This window comes from Oryzias latipes, chromosome 18, assembly GCF_002234675.1.
Source record: "Oryzias latipes chromosome 18, ASM223467v1".
NCBI lineage: Eukaryota > Metazoa > Chordata > Actinopteri > Beloniformes > Adrianichthyidae > Oryzias > Oryzias latipes.
Window position 1 is genome coordinate 5552660 of NC_019876.2, and position 20317 is coordinate 5572976.

A 20317-nucleotide genomic window follows, 5' to 3' on the forward strand; every position below is an offset into this window, starting at 1 on the left:
CCTCAGCTTCCTTAGGAAGTCTGCTGCAGGCCTTCTTGTACAGTCTGCTGTTGATAGTCACTCCCAGGTATTTGTACTCCTCCACCACCTCCACATCCTATGTGTAGTCAAAACAACTTTTTACTCCAGAGAAATTCTCTCATCTGCGCTCGAAACAGATCAGAACACCGCGTTACAAATGTGCCACAAAAGCCAGCCCATCCCAGACATGGCATCAAGGTTGATGCTGATTGGTCAGGAATTCTTCCAACCGTGCACAAACCTGATCCAGTCGAGCTATGACCTGTGCTGGTCCCCAGCTCAGATAAAGTACAGGGTTACATCAAACTCTGCCAAACCAGCTGTGTGAACCAATGAAAGCTGATTCACTGTGGCGACCCCGGAAGCAATAATTGGCTTCAAACAAGCCTTACATCTCACTAAAAAGTCACTAGTAAGTAATTTTTTCTTCTATGAAGTGTAAAAGACGTTTAAACTAGACAAAACTCAGTACATATTTTATATTTTTTTGCAGTGCAAATTCAAAATAGCTTGAATCCTGAAGAAAGCAGCAACAGATGAGGCTTCATAGCTTTTTTTCTGCCTCCTAAAGGTTTCTGTCCTTCAGAAAAGTCTCCTCCGTCTCCTCCAAACACTCCAGAAATCCCCTGTGGTCCTCCTCTAAATATATTCGTCACTAAAGTCCAAACTTCCTGAGCAGGGCTGAAGGCTGCTGTTGGGTAGGTGGGGAACAGCGCCACCTGTGGGACAGGAGATCAAACTGCAGCCACCAGAAACAGCAAGAACAGAACATCCGTCACTGAAATCACACTCAATTAAAAAAAGGGATGTTTATTCTGAAATTATGAATAACTATTTTAATTTTGACTGGTTTCATTTAATGTTTCCTGTTTCCGAACTGGTCATCATAGTGGGTCATTGGGCTGAGAATTTATATGACTTTTACTTCTTCTCAATCCCTTTCAGATATTTACTGTTTTTTATTTTATTTTGAAAGCATACCTTTGAAATAAAATCACTTGACATGAAGATCAGAGTCAAACTTCCACTATTTATCACAAAGTAGATCTGATTTCCGTCGTGTTTTTTATTAGGAATTAAATCTTTTATTCATTTGTTGTGCAGAATCTAGACCCCAACCTGAGCCGCTTCATCCTTTAGAAAATGTCCACGCTTGACGCAAAACTCCTTGAAACTGCTGAGAGGGCCGTCTCTATGGGGAAGCACGGCAGATTGATGGTAATCCAGCAGATCCCACCCTAAAAACACGAGACTTAAGGTGATGGATCTCTATACTTACTGGAGGTCGGAAATTTGTTTTCAATAATTCTGTCCACCAGCGGCGCCAACAGATAAGAGCTGAACACCGCTTGTGTTGGACAAAGTTCACTGTTACAGTGGGGCAGGGCCAGATCTACACAGCCCCGGTTGGGGGTGTGGTGGACCAGGCAATCACGGCCAAGAACACCGGAGTTTAGACCAAAAATAAATCATTTTTAATCATTCAAAGTTCACAAGATCCAACTGAACAAACATAGCTTAAAGGGGCCCAGACAAGAGGTCACATTAGCAAACTCAAAATGACTTGTAACTAATGAAAGAACTCAAAGAACTGACCTGACATTACCACACACATGAGGACTTTCTAATGAGTGGGTTAAACCACTAATGATACAACGGGGGTTGAGACAAAAAACATCAGCAAAAGCAGAACAGAGAAACCCATTCCCTTCCCCATGGAGTCCAGGTAGTGGTAGGACCCTCTTGGAGCGCTTCTCAGTTTGGCACCATCTTTAGGCCACCTCAAGCAGGTACAGCTCCACATGAAAACTCAATACAACAATTAATGTACACAACTAACCACAGCAAAAGTACATATAATGTTAATCCTGTATGACTGCAGTCATCACAGGGAGTGCAAGTGTGGGTATCCTCCCAAGCCTCTAAACTGCATAAAAACAGTGCTATAAGTATTGCCTCCTGTGACGTCAGTCGTTCTAACGTTAGTCGTCTGTTTTCTGTGCAAAAGTCCTAACAATCGAGTCCACATCCAGGTTTCTTTGTATGGTCTTCTCAAGAGCCAAAGTAACTACATTTAGTTTTCTTTCATGTGGCACAGTGCAGCGCAGAGGTGCCCAGAAGGACATGCGGGTAGATTGTGGGCCGTCCAAAATAAATGAACAAAAATTGAAATATATGTTTAGGAAAAAAATCTGTCAGCAAATAATTATGAAATACGTCCTGTTGACTGGAGAGCCAGACGCCTCTTGTGTTACACAGATGTTACTGTTACAATGGGGGGTTGTGTCGCTTCAGATACGTGGGGGTATATTCAGATAAACCCCTTTTGTATTCAAGGCTAAGGGCTTCCCTTCAGGTTTGTGGAAATATTCAGACATGTTTGCAGGCCTTCAATCTAATTTACTTTGACAGTTTTTTTGGATTTTTCGGTTTTCCGTTCAGCAGATTTCCAACGTCGGAGGCGGAAGCGTCTGCAGGCAGACGAGCGGAACCCGGACCACCCCAGAGCGACTCCCTCTGAACCCCATGACACCTTCCTCCCTCCCTCGGGTTTGCCTTTAATCTCATATCATTTCTATGCAGACGATATCCAGCTCTACTGTTCCTCCCAGGAAAATGATTACTACAAACTACAAAATTTGTTGAATTGCCTAACGAGCATAAAAACATGGCTGAACAATAATCCTTTAGTCTTAAATACCCAGAAAACTGAGACGCTGGTTTTTGCCCCAGAACATTGAATCCCTTTCATCAGACAAGACCTCGGGTCTCTGAGCTCAAGCCTCAGAAATCTTGGGGTGTTTCTTGAAAAGTCTGTCTCTGGCAGGTCACTCAAAACAGATGATAAAAAACTGTTTGATCATCTGAAAAACGTGGCAAAATGAAAAAGCATTTTGTCTTGAAACAATTATCCAGGCTTTTATTTCTTCTTGTTTAGATTATTGCAAATCTCTTTTTACCCGTTTTAACAAACGTTCCCTGAACCGTCTTCAGCTTGTCCAAAACTCTGCAGCGAGGCTTTTAACAGGAACCAGTAAACGGACACACATCACTCCTCTTTTGTCTGCTTTACATTGGTTACCAGTCAAATTTCAAATTGATTTCAAAATTCTACTTTTAGTTTTTAGAGCCTTGCACGGTCAAGCTCTGATGTACATATCTGACCTTTTAACCCCGTACTCTTCGGCCCGATCCTTAATAATAAACTTTATTTTTACAGCGCCTTTCAAGATAAAAATCACAAACAGCTTCACAGTAAAACATATAACACATAATTCAGAGAGAATTAAAGTACAAGTAGCATTTAGCGGGCCCGAGCACGTGCGACCGCCTTGCAAGGGCAACCGCGAGCAACGTCCCGCTTGAGCCGTTTCGCGTTGCCGCAACCAAACGCTTCGCACAAAGGAAGCGTCGAGACGTCGCATTCAGTCACGGCCGTGAATTGATCGTCCGAAACCGCGCAAATATCTGCAAAAGGCTTCAGTGTTCACAGGAGTTTGTCCTTTTTCTACACAAGTATCTGGCTGAATTGCTATTTTCACCAAAAGGGGGCGCTGTAGGCATGATCAATGAATCCACTTCATCCTTCTCCTCAGCCACCATTTCCATCACACATTTCCATCACACAGGATCTACCTGCAATCCCAAACTCCCTCACACTACCTCCCCCACCCACCTGCCCCAAAGATCTCCTTCACAGATCTTTGGGGCAGGTTATGAAACAAAATAGGTGTTCGTATTGCCTTAAAAAGACGTTTTCTGACCTTTTTGGATGTAAAAATGTCTCAAAATTCACCTGTAACTTTTTTAAATTCTGAAAATATTTAGGATGCAGTAGCACACAAATGCCTATATGCTGTGAAAGTTTGGTACTGATAACTTAAACAGAAGTTATGATAAAAACATAAAGAAAAACTTAAAAGCTTCGCAATTTAACATCGGACATGGATCTAGTTTACAAAACCAAAAATTTGGAGTCATTATTCTCAAATCTCTAGGGGAAGTTTGTTCCAGTACGAGGCCTGCAAATGACCAAAATACAGCAAAAATGAGATATTTACATCAATATAGCAGACTTCCTGTGCGAGTGACAGCTTGGTACCAGACTTTTTTGTAGGTTTCCATCTGATCAACATGCTCTGTTAAAATCAAGCTTGTACGTTAAAGCATGTGGCCGGGCTCGCGAAAACACATTTTGTAGGTGGCGCTATCGAGCCGTTTTTGTTTTCGTGTCCCATAAAATACGAAATTTTTCGCAACTCCTGGCACGTGTGCAAAATTTGGGGATTTTTCGGGTATGTTAAAGGCCTCAAAAAGGCGATTCTTCTGTCAAAATAATAATAATAATAGACCTAACAGAGACAACAGGGTCTTGCACTACGTGCTTGGGCCTAATTAAGAAAAAAACAATTTTAAAAAGATACTTTTTTTAAAGAAAAGACTGATTCTGCAGATCTGAGGCTGAGAGGAAGGGAGTTCCAGAGGGATGAAGCCACTGCTGCGAAAACTCTGTCACCTTTAGTCTTTAACCGGGCTCTCTTTACAACCAGCAGACCCTGGTCACATGACCTCAGGGACCTGCTGGGTCTTTAAGGTCTTCCAACCAAAATCTTTTAAGCGTTCCAAAAACCAGCTTTAAGACGAGAGGAGATCTGTCATTTCAGGCCGTTGCTCCTCGTTTTTGGAACTTCCTCTCATTGTCGTTGCCTCAGATCGACTCTGTTGAGTGTTTTAAATCTCAGGTCAAGACGTTTTTATTCAGGAGAGCTTTTCTTTGATTTTATTCCTTGTTTTACTGTGTTTTGGTTTATGATTATTATTGTATTTTATTACTTCTTTGTGTTTTGAGATGAATTTATGCTCCTGTTGTAAAGTGCTATATAAGGAAAGATATTCTATTGTATTCATTTCTTCAACCGCTCCTTCTCACGTTTGACTTTTTTCCATCACCGACTCTCATCTTTAAAGCTCTCGTTTCAGAGCGTGTGAACTGAGGGAATCCCGGAAAAGTGAGGACCGTCCTGCAGAGGTCCAGAACGCCGTTCAGGACTGAACTTCACCTTCGTCTTCCTGTAAGCTGTCTCAGCGAGCTTTGAGTGAAACCAAGAGAAGCAGGTGGATCAGGCTGAACGGGTCTGCTCCCTGTTTGTCCTTTTAACACTTTAAATCCCAGCTACAGCTGAGAAAAAGAACAAGACGTTTCAGAAAATGCCGGCTTTATGTTCATCTCTTTTTTGTTGGTGATGTTTTTTTTTGGTTTGAATTGTGTTTGTAGGTTATTTGCAGCAACATGGACATCCGTTTTGTTGTTTTCGTCTTCGTTTGAAGCATTTTTTTAAGAAGCTGCCTTGTTTGCTTTAAATATTTGGCTTGTGTTTCCATTTCTTGATCTTGTTTCATCTTTTTCTTTCTGTCGACGGGTTTCTGTAAAATCTTGCTGCTTGTTGGACCCACAAACGTCATCCTAAATGTTGTAGATTTTTTTTATTTTGACAAGCCCCGCCCCCTTAAAAAACAACAACAAAAAAGTTGAATGGATCAAACAAATCTGGCTCTAGAAAGAAGGAAAATTCACCATCGACGTCCTAAAAACCGGCGGTTCTGGGACTTTGGAGTGCCGCTTGGAGACCCGTTGGCGGCGTTGGTGGCGGTGGCGGTGATGGCGGTGTTGGTGACAGTTAGGAGGAAAAGGGCTGGAGCCTTACTCATCCACTCAAACTACTCCAACCGCCCGGGTGGCATACCTGCACCACTCCCCCGCTCCTCCGTCCATCAAGTCAGGCGCCGCCCACTTCATTCTGTCCGTCAGATAACGAACGACAAAGAAAGAAACCAGCAAAAAAAAACAACAAAACGTGAAACCAGTTATTCAAAGAAAAGTGTCATCTAGCAGTGTAAGAGGAAACTGTTTCTGTTTTTCTGCTGGAAAATGTCACAGCAGCGACTCCACACACACTAAAATGACAACTAACAAGCTAAATGACCAACAAGGACCTGGAGATTTTGGCTCCGTGACCGTCGATCTTCTGGATTCTGGTCTTCAGACGTCCTCACATTTCAACGATGTCTCATTTAGTTCCTGATTGTCTCATTTCTTCCACGTTTGTAGAATCAAATCCACATAGAAAACATTTCCCGAGCTGAACGACGACGGTGGGTTTGGCTGAAGGAAACCAGTGGGAGTCGTCTGAAAATTCAAAAAAATAAATCCCAGTTAGAGTCAAACCTTTTTAGGGATGTTTCAAAACAAAATGACTCGTTTAAACAAAACGATTGAGTTGAAAAACAAGAAACTTTACAGCAAATTCCAGTAATTTTTAAAATAAAAGTGTGTTTCGGGGGAAAAATGGATTTGTGAAGCCAGCACAGTTCAAGTGAAAACCGTTCAGCAGAGAAAATCTGCTTCACTAAACAAAAAAATGGAGTTTATGTGGGTAAATATTTGACCGTATGGACACACAGATGGAACAGGAAGCTGATGCTTTCGCCCTTTTCATCTCAAACATGTTCCAGTCACTGGTTCAAATCTTAAACACAAACTCTGAACGCTCATGGGCTGTGTGTCTAAATTTCTTCCCTACTCAATATGTTGTGCGTTCGTCATTCTGTGGTGCTTACGGAGCCCGCCGGGTGCCAGTGGTTAAAAATAAAAAAAAATCTGATAAACTGTGCGCACGGAATACTAAACCGTGCGCACGGATTACTAATCCGTGCTGTCCAAATCTACAATTCCAAAATCCAGTGCCCTAGAAATTTCCCAGAAGTCTCTGCGAAAAACCAGTGTGCATCGATGCTCGCTAGATTGGCCAAGATGGACCACAATGCATTGCGTTTGAACAATTTCTGTGCCAAAAAATTGTATTTAAATGTATTTTTTTAATAAACCATAAACGTTTTCATCTTCAGAACTCAGTGGATTCATGAGTGTTTATCGCAAAAACGCTCACATCAATTAGATTTTAACCTACAGAAATCGATGACATCATATCTGCCGTTTAAAAAATAAAAAAAGTAGTTATCATGGTGTCAGAATTGCTTCTAAAATCCAGGACGCTAGATAGTCCTGAACTATTTAGTGTTTTAATAGTTAGGGGTTAGGGTGGGAATTCGGACACAGCCCTTGTGTCAGTCGGGCTCCATCAAAGGTTTTTTACCCAGAGTTGAAACCACTGAAGTGGTCATCGTTGGTCGTCATGGAGACGGGAAGCCTTCTCTGTCTGCAGTGTCGGTGGAAAGCTGTGAGCACACCGGGTAAACGTGGGTTCTTGAACGCACCTTCACACCGGACGAGCAGGGAGGAGGATTTAAAGTATTTAGGAGATCATTTCGTTTCTCACAAATTGTAGTTTGAAGATCCAAAGTTTAAAAAAAAGATTTATTTTTATTTTTACAAATCAATAAAACTAAAGTTGGAGAAATACAGTGTTTTCATTTTTTACTTATTCAAGTTTGTTTAAAAAAAATCTGAAAATAAAGGAATCAAGTTCTGTGAAAGAGGGAGGAGGAGGATGAATGAGGAGTGAATAATAGGGGACACATTGTGAGCGTTTGAGCATCTGGAAAAGCGCAGATAAATCTACTACTATTATTATTATTATTATTATTATAAATCCCAAACGAAATTCAAAAGCTGGCAGCTGCTTGCATTTGCAAGAATATCCCCAAAAAGGAAGAAAACTATAAAAACAGCCAGCGATTAATTAAAATTATTTAAAATATGAATGAAAAATCGTAATCTAAATATAACAAATCCATAAAAACAAGTTACATTTTTGATTTTAATGAGGCTTTGTTTGTCACTCACATATACACTTCAATATTCAAACTTTCAGAGTTTATCCAAATGTTTTTTCTCCGCTTGTAAAGAAGAATAGAACAGGATCCTCGCAAAAAATATGAGAATTTGTGCTAAAAAAATGACTTTTAAGTTGAAAATGATGTCATTTCCATTTTCAAAAATGAAGATAAAAGTGAAACATATTTTATTCTAACCTCATTCTCGGTTTATTCATGTTGGGGTATATTTTTTGGAGAAGAACATATTATTTTTGTGAGGGGGTGTATTTTCTAATTTATGGTTGTTTTATGACTTATGGAGTGTTGAGAGAAACCCAGAGTGCGCATGTCTTCTTAATGTATACAATAAAATCTGGAGGTGGAGAACGAACCCCTTCTGCTGGACGAGGTTTGGCTTTTATTTTGAAGCGCCTCCACCAGAATGTTTCACGCGCACACACCGCCCGCTGATCCTCCACCCCCCTTGGAGCAGAATGTCAAAGAGGTGGAGAAACGACGGGGAAACCGGTCGAGCAGGTATGGGGAGGCCTGTTGTCACCGTTATTTCTGCAGCGCATGCGCGCTACCCTCCAGTTTCCTGCTTTTTTTTAATGAGTACCTGCGTTTGACCCACCTCTGCCAGTGACAGATCAGGAATATCTGCTTTTTTCTTTTGTCCCTCCTCCTTCACCCACTCCCACTCCGTTATTTCAGGGATGATCCTCGGCTTTGCGTCGCTGCTCACCTGAGCTCACTCACCTGTCGGAGAAACCCCCCCTCCCCTCCGCAAAGCAAAGTGGGGGTGAAAAAGAAAAGAAAAAGAAAAAAAGCAGACTTCTCCAAAAGCAAACTTCTCCAGCCTCCTTCCTGCCTCGCGAGTCTCACCTGCGTGGACGCCGCCGCTACTCCCGCGCGCCGGATTTCCTCCCCGCCGCGGATCGCTTCACGCATCCAGAATGCCGAGGGCCTTTCTGGTGAAGAAGGCGAACGTTTCGCCCGGAAAGCGGAACTGGAGCGAGCTCCCCGACCACGAGCGCGGGGACGTTTACATCCCAGGTGAGTCCGCGCGGCGGGGATGAGCCACTTCCTCACCGGTGGCGGTGCTTTTACGCACGGAGAGTAGCGGGAATCGGAGCCGTTTGGGGATCAACGGGGGAATGTCGCAGGTGGGGGTGGGGGTGGGGGGGTTTGGCTGTGAGGTAACGGGGCACGCGGATAACGGGAATCCCAGCGGCCCACGAGGAGGGGGGAGAAAAATCTTTTCCAAACTTTTTATTAGTCGCACATGCGCTTTGGAAACACTTGATTTCCACGTTTTTGCGTCAAAATCAGGTCAAGTTTGGATCATTCTACGTTTGTATTTATTATTTACGTAACCTAGAACCGTTAAATACAAACAATAACAAAATAAAAGGGGGATCTTTTTCCTTTTTTATGATCTGTTCTTTGCTGCAATTACTTTTCTCCTCGACCTTTAACCCCTGATTGCTGTGTCCTGCCCTGTTCTGCGCTGATTATCATTGGGCTGGTCTACCTGGGAGCAGCAGGCCTGCGTCCTAGAGCAATGCAACACGGAACCAGCACGTATTAGCCAGGACCCCCCCACACACACACACTTTTGCGTTTCTGCTTCCTATTCCAATTATTAGGTTTAGTTGAAGTCCCAGAACTGTCATTCCAAGTAAGACCATTCATTTAAATAACAACCAAAGAGCCAAAGACAGGCCCCCCCTCCCCCAAATAAAAGAAAACTCCTCCGGTGTCTCCCCCTCTTCATGAGGAACAATCCCCATTGTTGCCCTCGGCTGAGTTTTTATTGTAAGAGCTCTCCGGTATCAGATAACAAGTAACGGACTACACCCTAAACATCTCATCTTCTTCTCTCCCTTCCCCCCTCTTTCCCCGCGCGTGCGTGTGTGATTGTGTGTGTATCCCTCTCCTCATCCCATCACCGTTAACTTTTAATCATTGACTTCTACATCCTCCTGCGTGTTTGAAGCCGGAACATTCGGACAAACCCGAGCCGAAGTGTTTTATTGGGTTGTGTGTTTTTGTGTGTCAGAGTGTGTGTGTGTCTGTTTAAAAAATAGGCCTGTACTTCCTTTTTTTCATTAATATTTATTTAAAGCAGGCAGGTGTTTCAGGATTTGCGGGAAATGGCCTCTAAAAAGTCATTTTTGCGCACACAACAACTTAAAACAACCGAATCATTCACGGCGATTTAACACAGGAACACGCTTAGAAAGTTATGGGTTCGAAATGATTGGCTTAAAAAACTAAAATTAAATAATTAATAATTTAAAAAAGTTGCATGAAAATGTTTCTCTGAGAGTAAAGGAAAAACAAAAAACAAAAGCAGTCGTGCGTAATTGCGCACTGTTAACTTTCCTCCCAACAACGGTCTCCGCTGCGGTTTCAGGTATGTGCCGTTACTCGATGTACCTGCCCGGCGTGTTTGCGTGTGCGTGAGGCAGCCTTCAATCAGGGACGCTCACACAAAGAGGATTTTTTTTTCTTTTTTTTTACAAGGACACAGGCCTGTTGGATTCTTCTGTGTGACGCAGAATGGCACCAGTTTAAGGGGTTTATTTTTAGCTTTTGATTATGCTAGTCTGGTTGTTGTTGTTGTCACATCTTCTGTTGTTTTGGGTCAATATCACCCCATTATACAGGAAATCATTTGAAAGTTATTATCTGGACAATTGGAAGTTTATATTTCTATTTCGCTTTTTTTTAAGCCTTTTTACTCTTCAAATTTATTAAAAATAAAAATAATAAAACCCCTATTGAATATCAGCAATGTAAATGTGTCCTCTGTAGAAGATATTTCTAAATCTTCCAATCACTCCATACGACTGTATGAACTCATTTTGGTATCAACAGAGGACATTTGGGGCTTTTCAATAATATCTGATGGGAAGCGGTGGGTTCTGGGATATGTAGTTTTTGTTGAATTTGAATAAAATTTGACTGGACACAGTTTTTCCCTGGGGATATAATTTACAAATGACAAATTAAAGAAAGCAGTTAAAGGTTTGGAACCATTTTCGTGTCTGTATAGACAGAGAAACAGGTTAGTCCACCAGTTTTATCTTCCTGTCTGAATCTCTAAAGGTTTAGCTCTTTGTGTGTGTTAAAACACTTTTAGATATTTGATAAGCAATCCTCTTATTAGAAAAAAAAGAAAGACAAAAATCTCTGTAAAAGTAGCAAAACCTTCGACTTTACAAGGAAATATGTTTAGTGTTGAACTTGTGGCCTCGTTCACAGAGCCGTTTTTAACAGTATCAGTGAGGTTGGCAGGTTACGGTCTTTCCTCTGGCTTCTGTCAAATGACAAAAATGCTTAAGTCATTGTTTTGAACAGCTTACCATTTAGAGAAGTTCCACAAAAACAACCAAACATGCAAACATAAATCAAACTTTTTCTTTGTCTAACTTCAAGTGGGCATGACAACAAACTCTGGTCCCACAACACAAATACTGACAAATATGGTCACGTTTAGTACGTTTAGTTTGGGTTTTTCCCTTCAGGGGTCCCCACAGCGAATCTGCTTCCTCCATCTAACCCTGTCTTCTGTATCCTCTACTCTAACACCAGATACCTTCCATAAACCTCCTCTTTGGTCTTCCTCTAGACCTTTTGCCTGGCAGCTCTAGACTCAGCCTCCTTCCATCAATAGATTCACCGTCTCTCCTCTGAACATGTCCGAACCGTCTCAGTCTGGCCTCTCTGACTTTATCTCCAAAACCTCTAACATGAGCTGTCCTCTGTTCTCATTCCTGATTTTATCATTCCTGGTCCCTCCCAAAGAGAACCTCAGCATCTTCATCTCTGCTACCTCCAGCTCTGCCTCCTGTCTTTTCCTTACTAGCTCTAGGGCCAACAACATGGCTGGTCCCGCCAGCCTTCCCTTTCATTGGAGCTGAAACTCTTCTATCACACCTGACACTTTTCTCCACCCATTCCAACCTGCCTGCACTCCTTTCTTCGTGCCTTTTTCACACTCTCCATGACTCAAATCCTCCACCTTCTTTATGTTTTCTCCTTGTAGCCTCACTCTTCTACATTCACACACCTGTACTCCATCTTGCTGCGACTAACCTTCATGCCTTTCTTTTCCAGGAGAGGGCAAACCTCCCTAGCTTCTCCTCCACCTATTCCCTGCTCATGCTACAAATCACAATATCGTCTGCAAACATCATTGTCCACGGTGATTCCTGTCCAATCTCATGTGTCAGCTTTTAAATTACAAATTTGTTCAAAGTGAGTTAGTTTAATTAGAAATTAGCCTCTTAAACGTTTAGACTCATTTAGGCTAACATTTGTCACTTAGAAAAAAAAACAAGCTCTGATTAAACTATTTTTTGTGGTTCAGTCTGATTTCATGTGTGCACTGGATGTTCTCCAGTGAAACATCAAACATTATTTTAGTTTTATAATTAGAAAATAAGCTATTTGTATTTTACTTAACGCTACATGGGCTAGTCCTCTTTTTTACCTTTAGTTTCAAGCTAGATAAGTAGGTTCACATTTAAAATAAGACTGAGCTACATAAGTTGCGTAAACGTTCTTCCTCATATTAAACATAATCAAACACAACCAATAATATTTACGTATTTTATTACTTGCTAGTGTAGATATGATTATTCTTTTTTTCTTTTTTTACAACGACCTAAGTTAGCACGTTTTTTATCGATAAAAGAGTAACAAAAAAGCATTTTCGGTATTTTAATAAGCTGCTATGTGTGCAGTATTATTTGGTTAACATACATTTTTTCTTTTACGCTGAGCTACTCTGGCTAACCCGCCCTGTTAGCATTTTGCGAGGCTAAGCTAACTCGTTTCAAATTTGAGATCAGCTTGAAGGTAAAATAAACGTTTTCGTGCATTTTTGGCAAAATAATAATAATAATAATGAAAAAGAATGGAACATGCTAGAGTTTTCGGGCTAATCCACAGCAAGTGTTTAATCAGTGAGCTTTATTATGTCATTGTTTAATTTTAAAGGCTCACTGTTTGTGCTAAACCTGCTGCTCGGTTAATGTTTACTAGATGGAGAGAAATGAAACGGACCCTTCCAACAGCTCACTGCTTTAGAAAATACACCTTCAGCAAACATCCACTCTAAGACACAAACCCCGTATTTGATGACGTTATCTACTAACAGTCGACCCCCCCCCCCCCCCCCCAACAATGATGAATGCTAGCCAATGACAGATAATAAAAAAGCACTTAAAGAGGCCGGTTTTTCCCTTTTTTCTGGCTTGGTTTTCTCTTTAGAAGGAGAGTCTATGGGTCATTTGGACCCGTTACCTTTTTGCAAACACACATATCAACATATTGTTCATTGGTGAGGAAGGGAGGGTGAGCAAACAATACACGATGAGATTAAATGTCCAGACAGTGGTAGTTGCCACAGAAACCATCACTTTAGAGCAATAATCCAAAAAAAATGTTTTATAGGACTTTCAGGAGAAATAGAAGGGCCTTTATGTCAAAACAAATGCTGGTTTTTCTTTGAAGTCCCACTTTGATGGTCGTTTGATCTGTTTTCAAAGCGTCCTTTAATTCTAAATATGCCGTGTATCATTTTCTTAAACATAGTGTCTGCAGAGCGGCAGTAGTTCATTAGGAATTAGTCGGCGGGATTGTTAGTGCGGAGTAAAGCCCGTCCCGGTTTCCCATCACCCATAACTGAGCTGTTTGTTTACGCGCTCCCCTGCAAGCAACAAAAATGGCGAGCAATGTCGGAGCGATTCAGCCGTACAGTTCTGATCCAGATTCCAGCTCAGACTAGGAAAACACGGACGCAGATGGATCCATTTGTCTGCAAGTGGTTGCATCAGAATGGAGCGGAGCAGGGAGCCCTACGTCACAAATACGATCTTTTTCAAACTGCGTTTTTTCAGCTGCTCCTGATTTACAGCGATTTGATTAAAGAAATACTCAGAAATGCAATATTAATCTTAATTTTCTTTACATCTGTCCTCTAGCGTGAAAAAAATGACACAAGAACATGTTAAAAACACCAAATACACAATTTCTTTTATCGGAGTGTGTCTTTAAAATCAAAAAGCTCTAAAGACCTAAATGCTGGTTTATCGTCCATCAGTACTTGAAAATGTAGGGCACATTTTTCAGGTAAAGTATCAGAAAAGGTGTCAGATTTCTCCGTTTTCTAGTTTTTTTTCCTGAAAGGCACAAAGCAGGAAAAGATGAGAAACGTTGGGCTGCGTTGCGTCTCTGTGGAGTTCTTCACAGAGCCGTGCCTGTGTTGCTGCGTACCGTTAGCCGCGCAGCTTCACAGATCAGCTATTGTGTCCTCCCGGCTTTTAAAGCTGCAGCGGGGCCTCGTTTGCATGAACATTTGGGTTTTATCTGATCGTGACCCAGCGGTCTCAAAGTGATTCTGCGCAGAGGGCGGTCACACCGGCCGTGTGCCTTACCTGAGCGTCTCTGTCTGTGGCGTTTTATATATATATATATATATATATGTATATGTATATATGTATATATTTTTTGTTCACTTCTTCTCACGCACTCATTTGGAGCCCAACACACACTCACCGGGACATCCAGCCCTGCGGAGGTGGATTGTTTGAGGAAGGTACAAACCTGGAGCTGCAAGACCGTCTAGTCAAACAAGTCTCCCTGTAAATGCTACAGCGTGCGTTTCCAGGCGTGTGTGTGCGTGCAGCCCAAGTTGCGCCCAACAATAAGCCAAACGACGCGAGCACGCCCATGCACACCAGCGCACACTGGGGTTTGACTCTGCGTGCTTGCTAGTGGAGCGATTGAGCAAACATGAAGCGGAGCGGGCCGTTTTAGAAATGCAGTGGAGCAATCCTTTTCTGTTCTTTCTTCTGCGTTTGTGGCTCCCACCTTTGTTCTACAGAGCATGGCGGCAGAGCGCCACCTGGCCCTTCACGAAATCGGGTTTACTAGAAACCCGTGTTGCTTTCGTCTGATGTTTATCAAAAAATCTCAGGTTTCCTCCAAAAAACATGCTTCATGGGTTTAAAAGGTGTAAATGTGAGCGTGTGGTCCTGTGACCCAAGGGGGGTGTTCCCCGCCTTCACCCAACAGTGGAAAGGATAGGCTCCAGCAACCCTGTGACCCTGGACAGGATTCAAAAAGCGATGGATGGAAAAAAATACGGGGCGGTGCATTTTCTGTGGCTATCCCATCTTTAAAGTTAACTGACATTTAGCAGCAAATATGACACTTTTTGTTTTAGCTAACGGAGCTAACGAAGCTAACGGAGCTAACGGATATTGGAAAGCCTTCAGGGTCTGGTTTGGTCACTTTTTTTGTCCTTTTTTTGTGGCTGGCGTTTATTGCTGCTCGCCAAAATTAACACCGCAAAAATAAAATTGACAAATTAACCTTAAACGCCCAAAAGAGCTTAACCATAACGCGCGTGTTTATGGATCTATGCAGATGTGGAGGTGCAATGGCAGTTTTTTTAAGGTTTCTAAGTTAAATCAAAGGTTTTTCAGTTGAAATATATTTAAACTTGGGTTTCCTAGTTTCCTAAAATATTAAATTTCAGGAATGAAAGCAGAAACATCCTTTGTTTTGTCTGCTCATGTCTCAGTCCTGGCTAGTCATATAAAACGGTTTTGTCATAGATTTAGAACTACTTTTGGAATGTTTTTAGGTTAGGTATCTGTGTCTAAAATGTAGACTTGGGCTGACAAGAGGAGTGGAGCTACAGAGGGGCAAACTTTGCCCCTCCCCCCATATAAAAGCTTTGAGCTCCGCCCCTGGCTTTAGGTGTATCATGTAAAGTGTTTGAAACGTGTCTCAGCCTCAAAGGGATTGTTTATTGAAAAGAAAATCCTCACTTTTTGTCTCCTCCTGCAGTTTCCATCTTCCCCTCCTCGGTCCTGGGACTGGAAGCCGAGGCCAGCCCGGCTGAGACGGCGCCTCTCTGCCTCACCAAACACGCCCCTGTGGACACACGACCAGAGCTGCCGTCCAGTACCATCCTCGGCCGGCACCAGGGCCTGGCGGACTCCCCGGAGGGGCGTTCCGACATCAAGAGGAGGTCGCAGGGGGGTTCCACATACGTTCGTTCCAAAATCAAGGTGAGGCAAGCCGCTCTGGTCTCCGGACGCCCCGCTGAATCGGAGCCTCCAGTTTGACCCGCTTCTCTCCGTGGCAGGTGACCACCGGCGAGTTGCCCCCCGATCCGTCGCCTCTCCCTCTCACCCTGGGATCGGTTCCCGCTCCAGTGCGAAGAAGTCCACAAGCCACCGTGGTGCCACCTACCTCAAACCCGGCCCCGCCCCCAGCTGAGGTGGTTTCTATGGTAACCCAGTCCTCAGGTCAAAGTCAAAATGTGTCGACGCCAGCATCAGGAGCATTTGTGTGTCAGGTGGGTTTGAAGTTATAGCTTAAAAAACAACACCAAGTATGTTTTATTTTGAAAATCCACACTTTTTAAGCAATTTAGCTTAGTAAAAGTGAGTCAGGATTTCCTGTGCGGTTCTTGAATGAGCTTTTCTTGTCCTTTGTGCTGCTGCCCACCTAAAACCCTGAGTCCTCACGATCTGCTGATGTATTTGTCAAATTCAAGTGTTGTTGGTATCAGAAGCAGCACATTATGACACCGTCTCCCCCGTGTTTTACTGCAGGGAGGCGGCTCTGTCCTTGTCCTAAACAAATACGCTAGCAATCCTGGAGCTCTGCTTCCTGCTTAGATTTCCTCCAATTCTGGAGCTTATCGCTGCAAACTTTGCAAACGTTCTCCAGGTTTTTCTGTGGAAAAGATTTCCCTTATGTTCTAGTTTTGTTTTAAGAGGAACGTTCTGCAGTTCTCACTCATTTGCATCGGTCTCTGAGGTTTTATTCCGTGTTTCCCTGAAACGGCGTGACACCGACCGTGGTTTTGCTTCATGCAGGTTTGTCAGAAGACCTTCCATTACCAGCGCATGCTCAACAGACACATCAAGTGCCACAACGAGACCAAGAGGCATCTGTGCAGCTTCTGCGGGAAAGGCTTCAACGACACCTTCGACCTCAAGCGCCACGTCCGCACACATACAGGTACGCCCACTTTCATCGATCACGGCTAACTGACTCAGAAAGACGGGGTGCTGACGCGTGAGTCTCCATGTTTCTGCAGGCGTGCGTCCGTACAAGTGCGGCCTCTGCGACAAGGCCTTCACGCAGCGCTGCTCGCTGGAGTCGCACATGAAGAAGATCCACGGCGTCACGTTGAAGTACGCGTACAAGGAGCGCCGCAACAAGCTGTACGTCTGCGAGGAGTGCGGCCACACGGCGGGGACTCAGGACGACCTGGCGCTGCACCTCCACACGCTTCACCCCGACAGCCCGCTGCTGAAGGGGAAGGCCGCCCGCAGGCTGGCGGGGGAAGGAGCCCGAGGGGGGTCCGTCGCCGGGTCCACGCCGGGGTCCCCGCGGGAGGGCGACAGCGACGATACCAGCGGCTCCGCCGGGCAGTAGGGGACTTTAGACGATATGGCGTGGCGGCGTCGGCGTCGCAGGAGAAGACCAGGAAAGCTGCTTCATCATATTTACAGTTTAAAGACGGAGACTCGTGAATGTACCTGTCGGATTTGGGCTTTTATGTACATAACTGTTGCTAACGGAATCATTTGTGACCTTTCCTGATACTCTGTGTGGTATAGACTCTATGAGATCTCTGGAGGATCCAACCCCAGCCTCCGATTCGGGAACGTTGTGTTGATCTGTGCATTTCTGAGAGGGGCTTTATTTTCTTTGGGTTTCTTTGTACAGAAGAGAAATGTTTTTCTATGAAAAATACTGTATACTGTATGCATTAAAGGGAGTAATATATTACCGAGTGGTCGTTGTATCTTCCTGATGGTCGCCTTATAATCTCTGCCAGCGCCAGATTTTAGACGTGTCGTTGAAACTTTCACTACGAAGAATCAAATTACAACCAAGCCACCCCTCCACCTCCGTTGACCCGTACAACACATGACCCTGCACACAATGAGTACAAGCATAAACCCACAGCTGCACTTCCATTCACGATGAAATTGCGCAAATTGGATTTGCGGTAATAAACTTGCCGAATGCAAAGTGGGAAAAAAAGTGCTTGGAGGAGGTGCTTTTAGAGGGGTATCGAAATATATTTAGCAAAACGGCAATGGAAAGACTTCTTTTTGAATAAAGAAGTCGTGTGACCAACAACCAAACACCACTGGTGGACTTGGTCGCTGCGGCGGGCGCCACAAGCACAGCGTCACACAGCTCATCAAAAGTTGGTTGTGTCATGTGGAATTGTTGGATCCACCTCTGGAAAACCACCAACCACCATTTCCCAAAATGGCTTCATCTGTAGCCCCTCCCACATGTAGACGTCTCCTTTGCTAAATGATGATGAGTGTTTGTGCCGTGGCAGAAATGTGAATGTCTCTGCTGTCAATCAAAGTACTGTTCACATCCATGTTTTTAAATGTCGCGTGAGCTGGTTTGTGTTTATTCACATAATTAGGATTTACTGGAAAGAGTGTCACTGCAAAATTGTGTTTTTACGACAAATCTCAAATTTCGAGGTGTGTGAAAAACTGCTGTGAGGAAACAGTATTTTGGGAATGTATTGACAGCAGGCTCCAGCTCAGCCACAGGAGCATCACCACAGCGTCCCTCCAGAAGAAGCTTTGTTTGGAGACGTTCTGGAAACGTCCAAAGTCTAATATAAAGATGCTGGAGAACTCGGGTCAAATTAAAAGAAGAAAAAAATAAAATAAGTCAAAATTGTACAGGAATGAAGTCATAAAATTTAGCTTTTTTATTTAAAAAAGTTACATTTAGCTTTTAAAATGTTTCAGAAAAGTTTAATTTATGTTGCAGACAAATTAGAGCGAAACAAGCTCACTGATTCTGCTTACATTTTTTTGTAAATGTACAACTTAATTTTTGATAAAGCATTACTTAATTAAATTTTTGAATCATAGTATTTACAGCTTTTACTTGAAAAACTAAATTCTTGCTAAATTGACATTTTTCTCCCGATTTAATGAATTTTTTTCATAATTTTACAACTTAATTTTCAACATTTTCACCTTTTTTTCCTCATAATTTGATGCCTTTATTCTTATAATTTGAAAAATATCTTCCTCATAACTTAATTCTCAGTTTAAAAATTTCCTCAACATTTTAGGACTTTTTTCCCCACTAATTATAAGACTTTATCAAAATTTTACAAATTAATTTTAATTTTTTTACTTTTGTTTATTATTTCTTTCCTTTTAATTTTATCTCATAATTTTACAATGTTTTTCCTCATAACTTGACTTTATTTTCAAAATTTTACGACTTTATTCTTATTACACAACCCATAATTTAATGTTTTTCTCAAAATGTGACTTTTTCCTCATAATTTTACAAACGTTTCTCATAATTTACCAACCTTTTTTCTTATAAAAGTATACATTTCTTTTCCTATTTTTTTTATTTTACTTTGTCATCGATCTTGGAATATTCTCGTGGTCTGAAAAAATGGTGTCCATGGATGACATGAAGTCTTTCCACCTTTATCCACCTCTGTCATGGTAGGGAGAACACGTCAATGGAAGGGTCATCTAAGATAGAACAAGGGTTAAAGAACAACTTTCAAACAGACAAGCCCTGGACTCCAATGAAAAAGCTTCAGAAACAGAAGAAAGAACAGGAAGAAGATAGAGAAACGCCTCATCAAGAGCATAATTACATGTAGACTTGGCTAAAGCTTAAAACGTACTGAAGATGGTCAGCTTTTTAGGAGAATGGGATTCTTTTTCATTCAGAGTGGAATTTATTTCTTTACGCTTTGAGCAACAGAAACCTGGGAGGAATCTATCCCTCCTTGAAAACTGTGTTTCCTTCTTTGCAGACGATGTTGTTTTATTGCCAACACAACCGTCAGAGGTGAAGCTTTTCATCCTCACAGTTTCACCTCTGACTGTGGCTTTATTTGTGTGTGTGTGTGTGTGTGTGTGTGTGGTTCCTGGGATCAAACAGGAAATGAGTCACAGTCAGTTTCAGAGTCACGTTTAGCCAGAAACCCGATGGACGAACCGGTCTTGGTTGCGGTTTGATTGGACGTGCAGAGGAGTGTTACTGGTAGAGCGTGATCGTGGTGATGTGTGCTGAAACGATATTCCTTCGTTATGGTCCTGGTCCAAACCTGGTCCTCAAAATCCACATCCCTTTTTGTGTTTCCAGCAATCTGATTGGTCAGATTGGATCTGAACACACCAGTGGACGTCCTTCCATCCAAAAAGTTCTAAAAGCACCTGTGCCTGTTTTATCCAGTTTAAGAGCAGAACAGAGAGGAGTCCTGGTCTCCAGTCCTGGTGCCTGGACCACAGACGTTCAGGGTTTGCCCAACAGTAGTTATGGGATGTTGGAAGTCAGACTCATGCAGGAGGAACCAGGAAGACACCCTGGTGGAATCCCACAGGGATTAAGTCGGAGGGTAACCACCGTCCGTTTCAACATTCAGGCTTTACCTGGATTAGCTCAGACACAAGTCGTCTGG

General features: G+C 42.7%; 1 protein-coding gene and 2 long non-coding RNA genes across 3 annotated transcripts; 2 read left to right on the plus strand and 1 right to left on the minus strand.

Annotated features, from left to right (window-relative positions):
- The first annotated feature begins 345 nt into the window (after window positions 1-345).
- LOC110017068 lies at window positions 346-5378 on the plus strand. Its single transcript, XR_002292379.2, has 3 exons — window positions 346-433; window positions 593-2571; window positions 5002-5378. It is a non-coding gene; the product is annotated as an uncharacterized LOC110017068 (long non-coding RNA).
- Window positions 5379-5490: 112 nt separating this feature from the next.
- LOC105356360 lies at window positions 5491-6118 on the minus strand. Its single transcript, XR_910531.2, has 2 exons — window positions 6016-6118; window positions 5491-5819 (listed from the first exon to the last, which is right to left on the minus strand). It is a non-coding gene; the product is annotated as an uncharacterized LOC105356360 (long non-coding RNA).
- Window positions 6119-8364: 2246 nt separating this feature from the next.
- LOC111946315 (putative transcription factor Ovo-like 1) lies at window positions 8365-17628 on the plus strand. Its single transcript, XM_023948851.1, has 5 exons — window positions 8365-8853; window positions 15667-15890; window positions 15968-16180; window positions 16707-16851; window positions 16931-17628. The coding sequence occupies exons 1-5, from the start codon at window positions 8754-8756 to the stop codon at window positions 17269-17271; spliced, it is 1023 nt and encodes a 340-aa protein (XP_023804619.1). The 5' UTR covers window positions 8365-8753; the 3' UTR covers window positions 17272-17628.
- Window positions 17629-20317: the final 2689 nt, after the last annotated feature.

Excerpts from the sequence above, each read along its gene's own strand:
- LOC111946315 (XM_023948851.1), top strand. The coding sequence starts at position 8,754 with ATGCCGAGGGCCTTTCTGGTGAAGAAGGCGAACGTTTCGCCCGGAAAG. Across the intron at positions 8,854-15,666 it reads CGGGGACGTTTACATCCCAG|TTTCCATCTTCCCCTCCTCG; the intron begins GTGAGTCCGCGC and ends CTCCTCCTGCAG. Across the intron at positions 15,891-15,967 it reads ACGTTCGTTCCAAAATCAAG|GTGACCACCGGCGAGTTGCC; the intron begins GTGAGGCAAGCC and ends TCTCCGTGGCAG.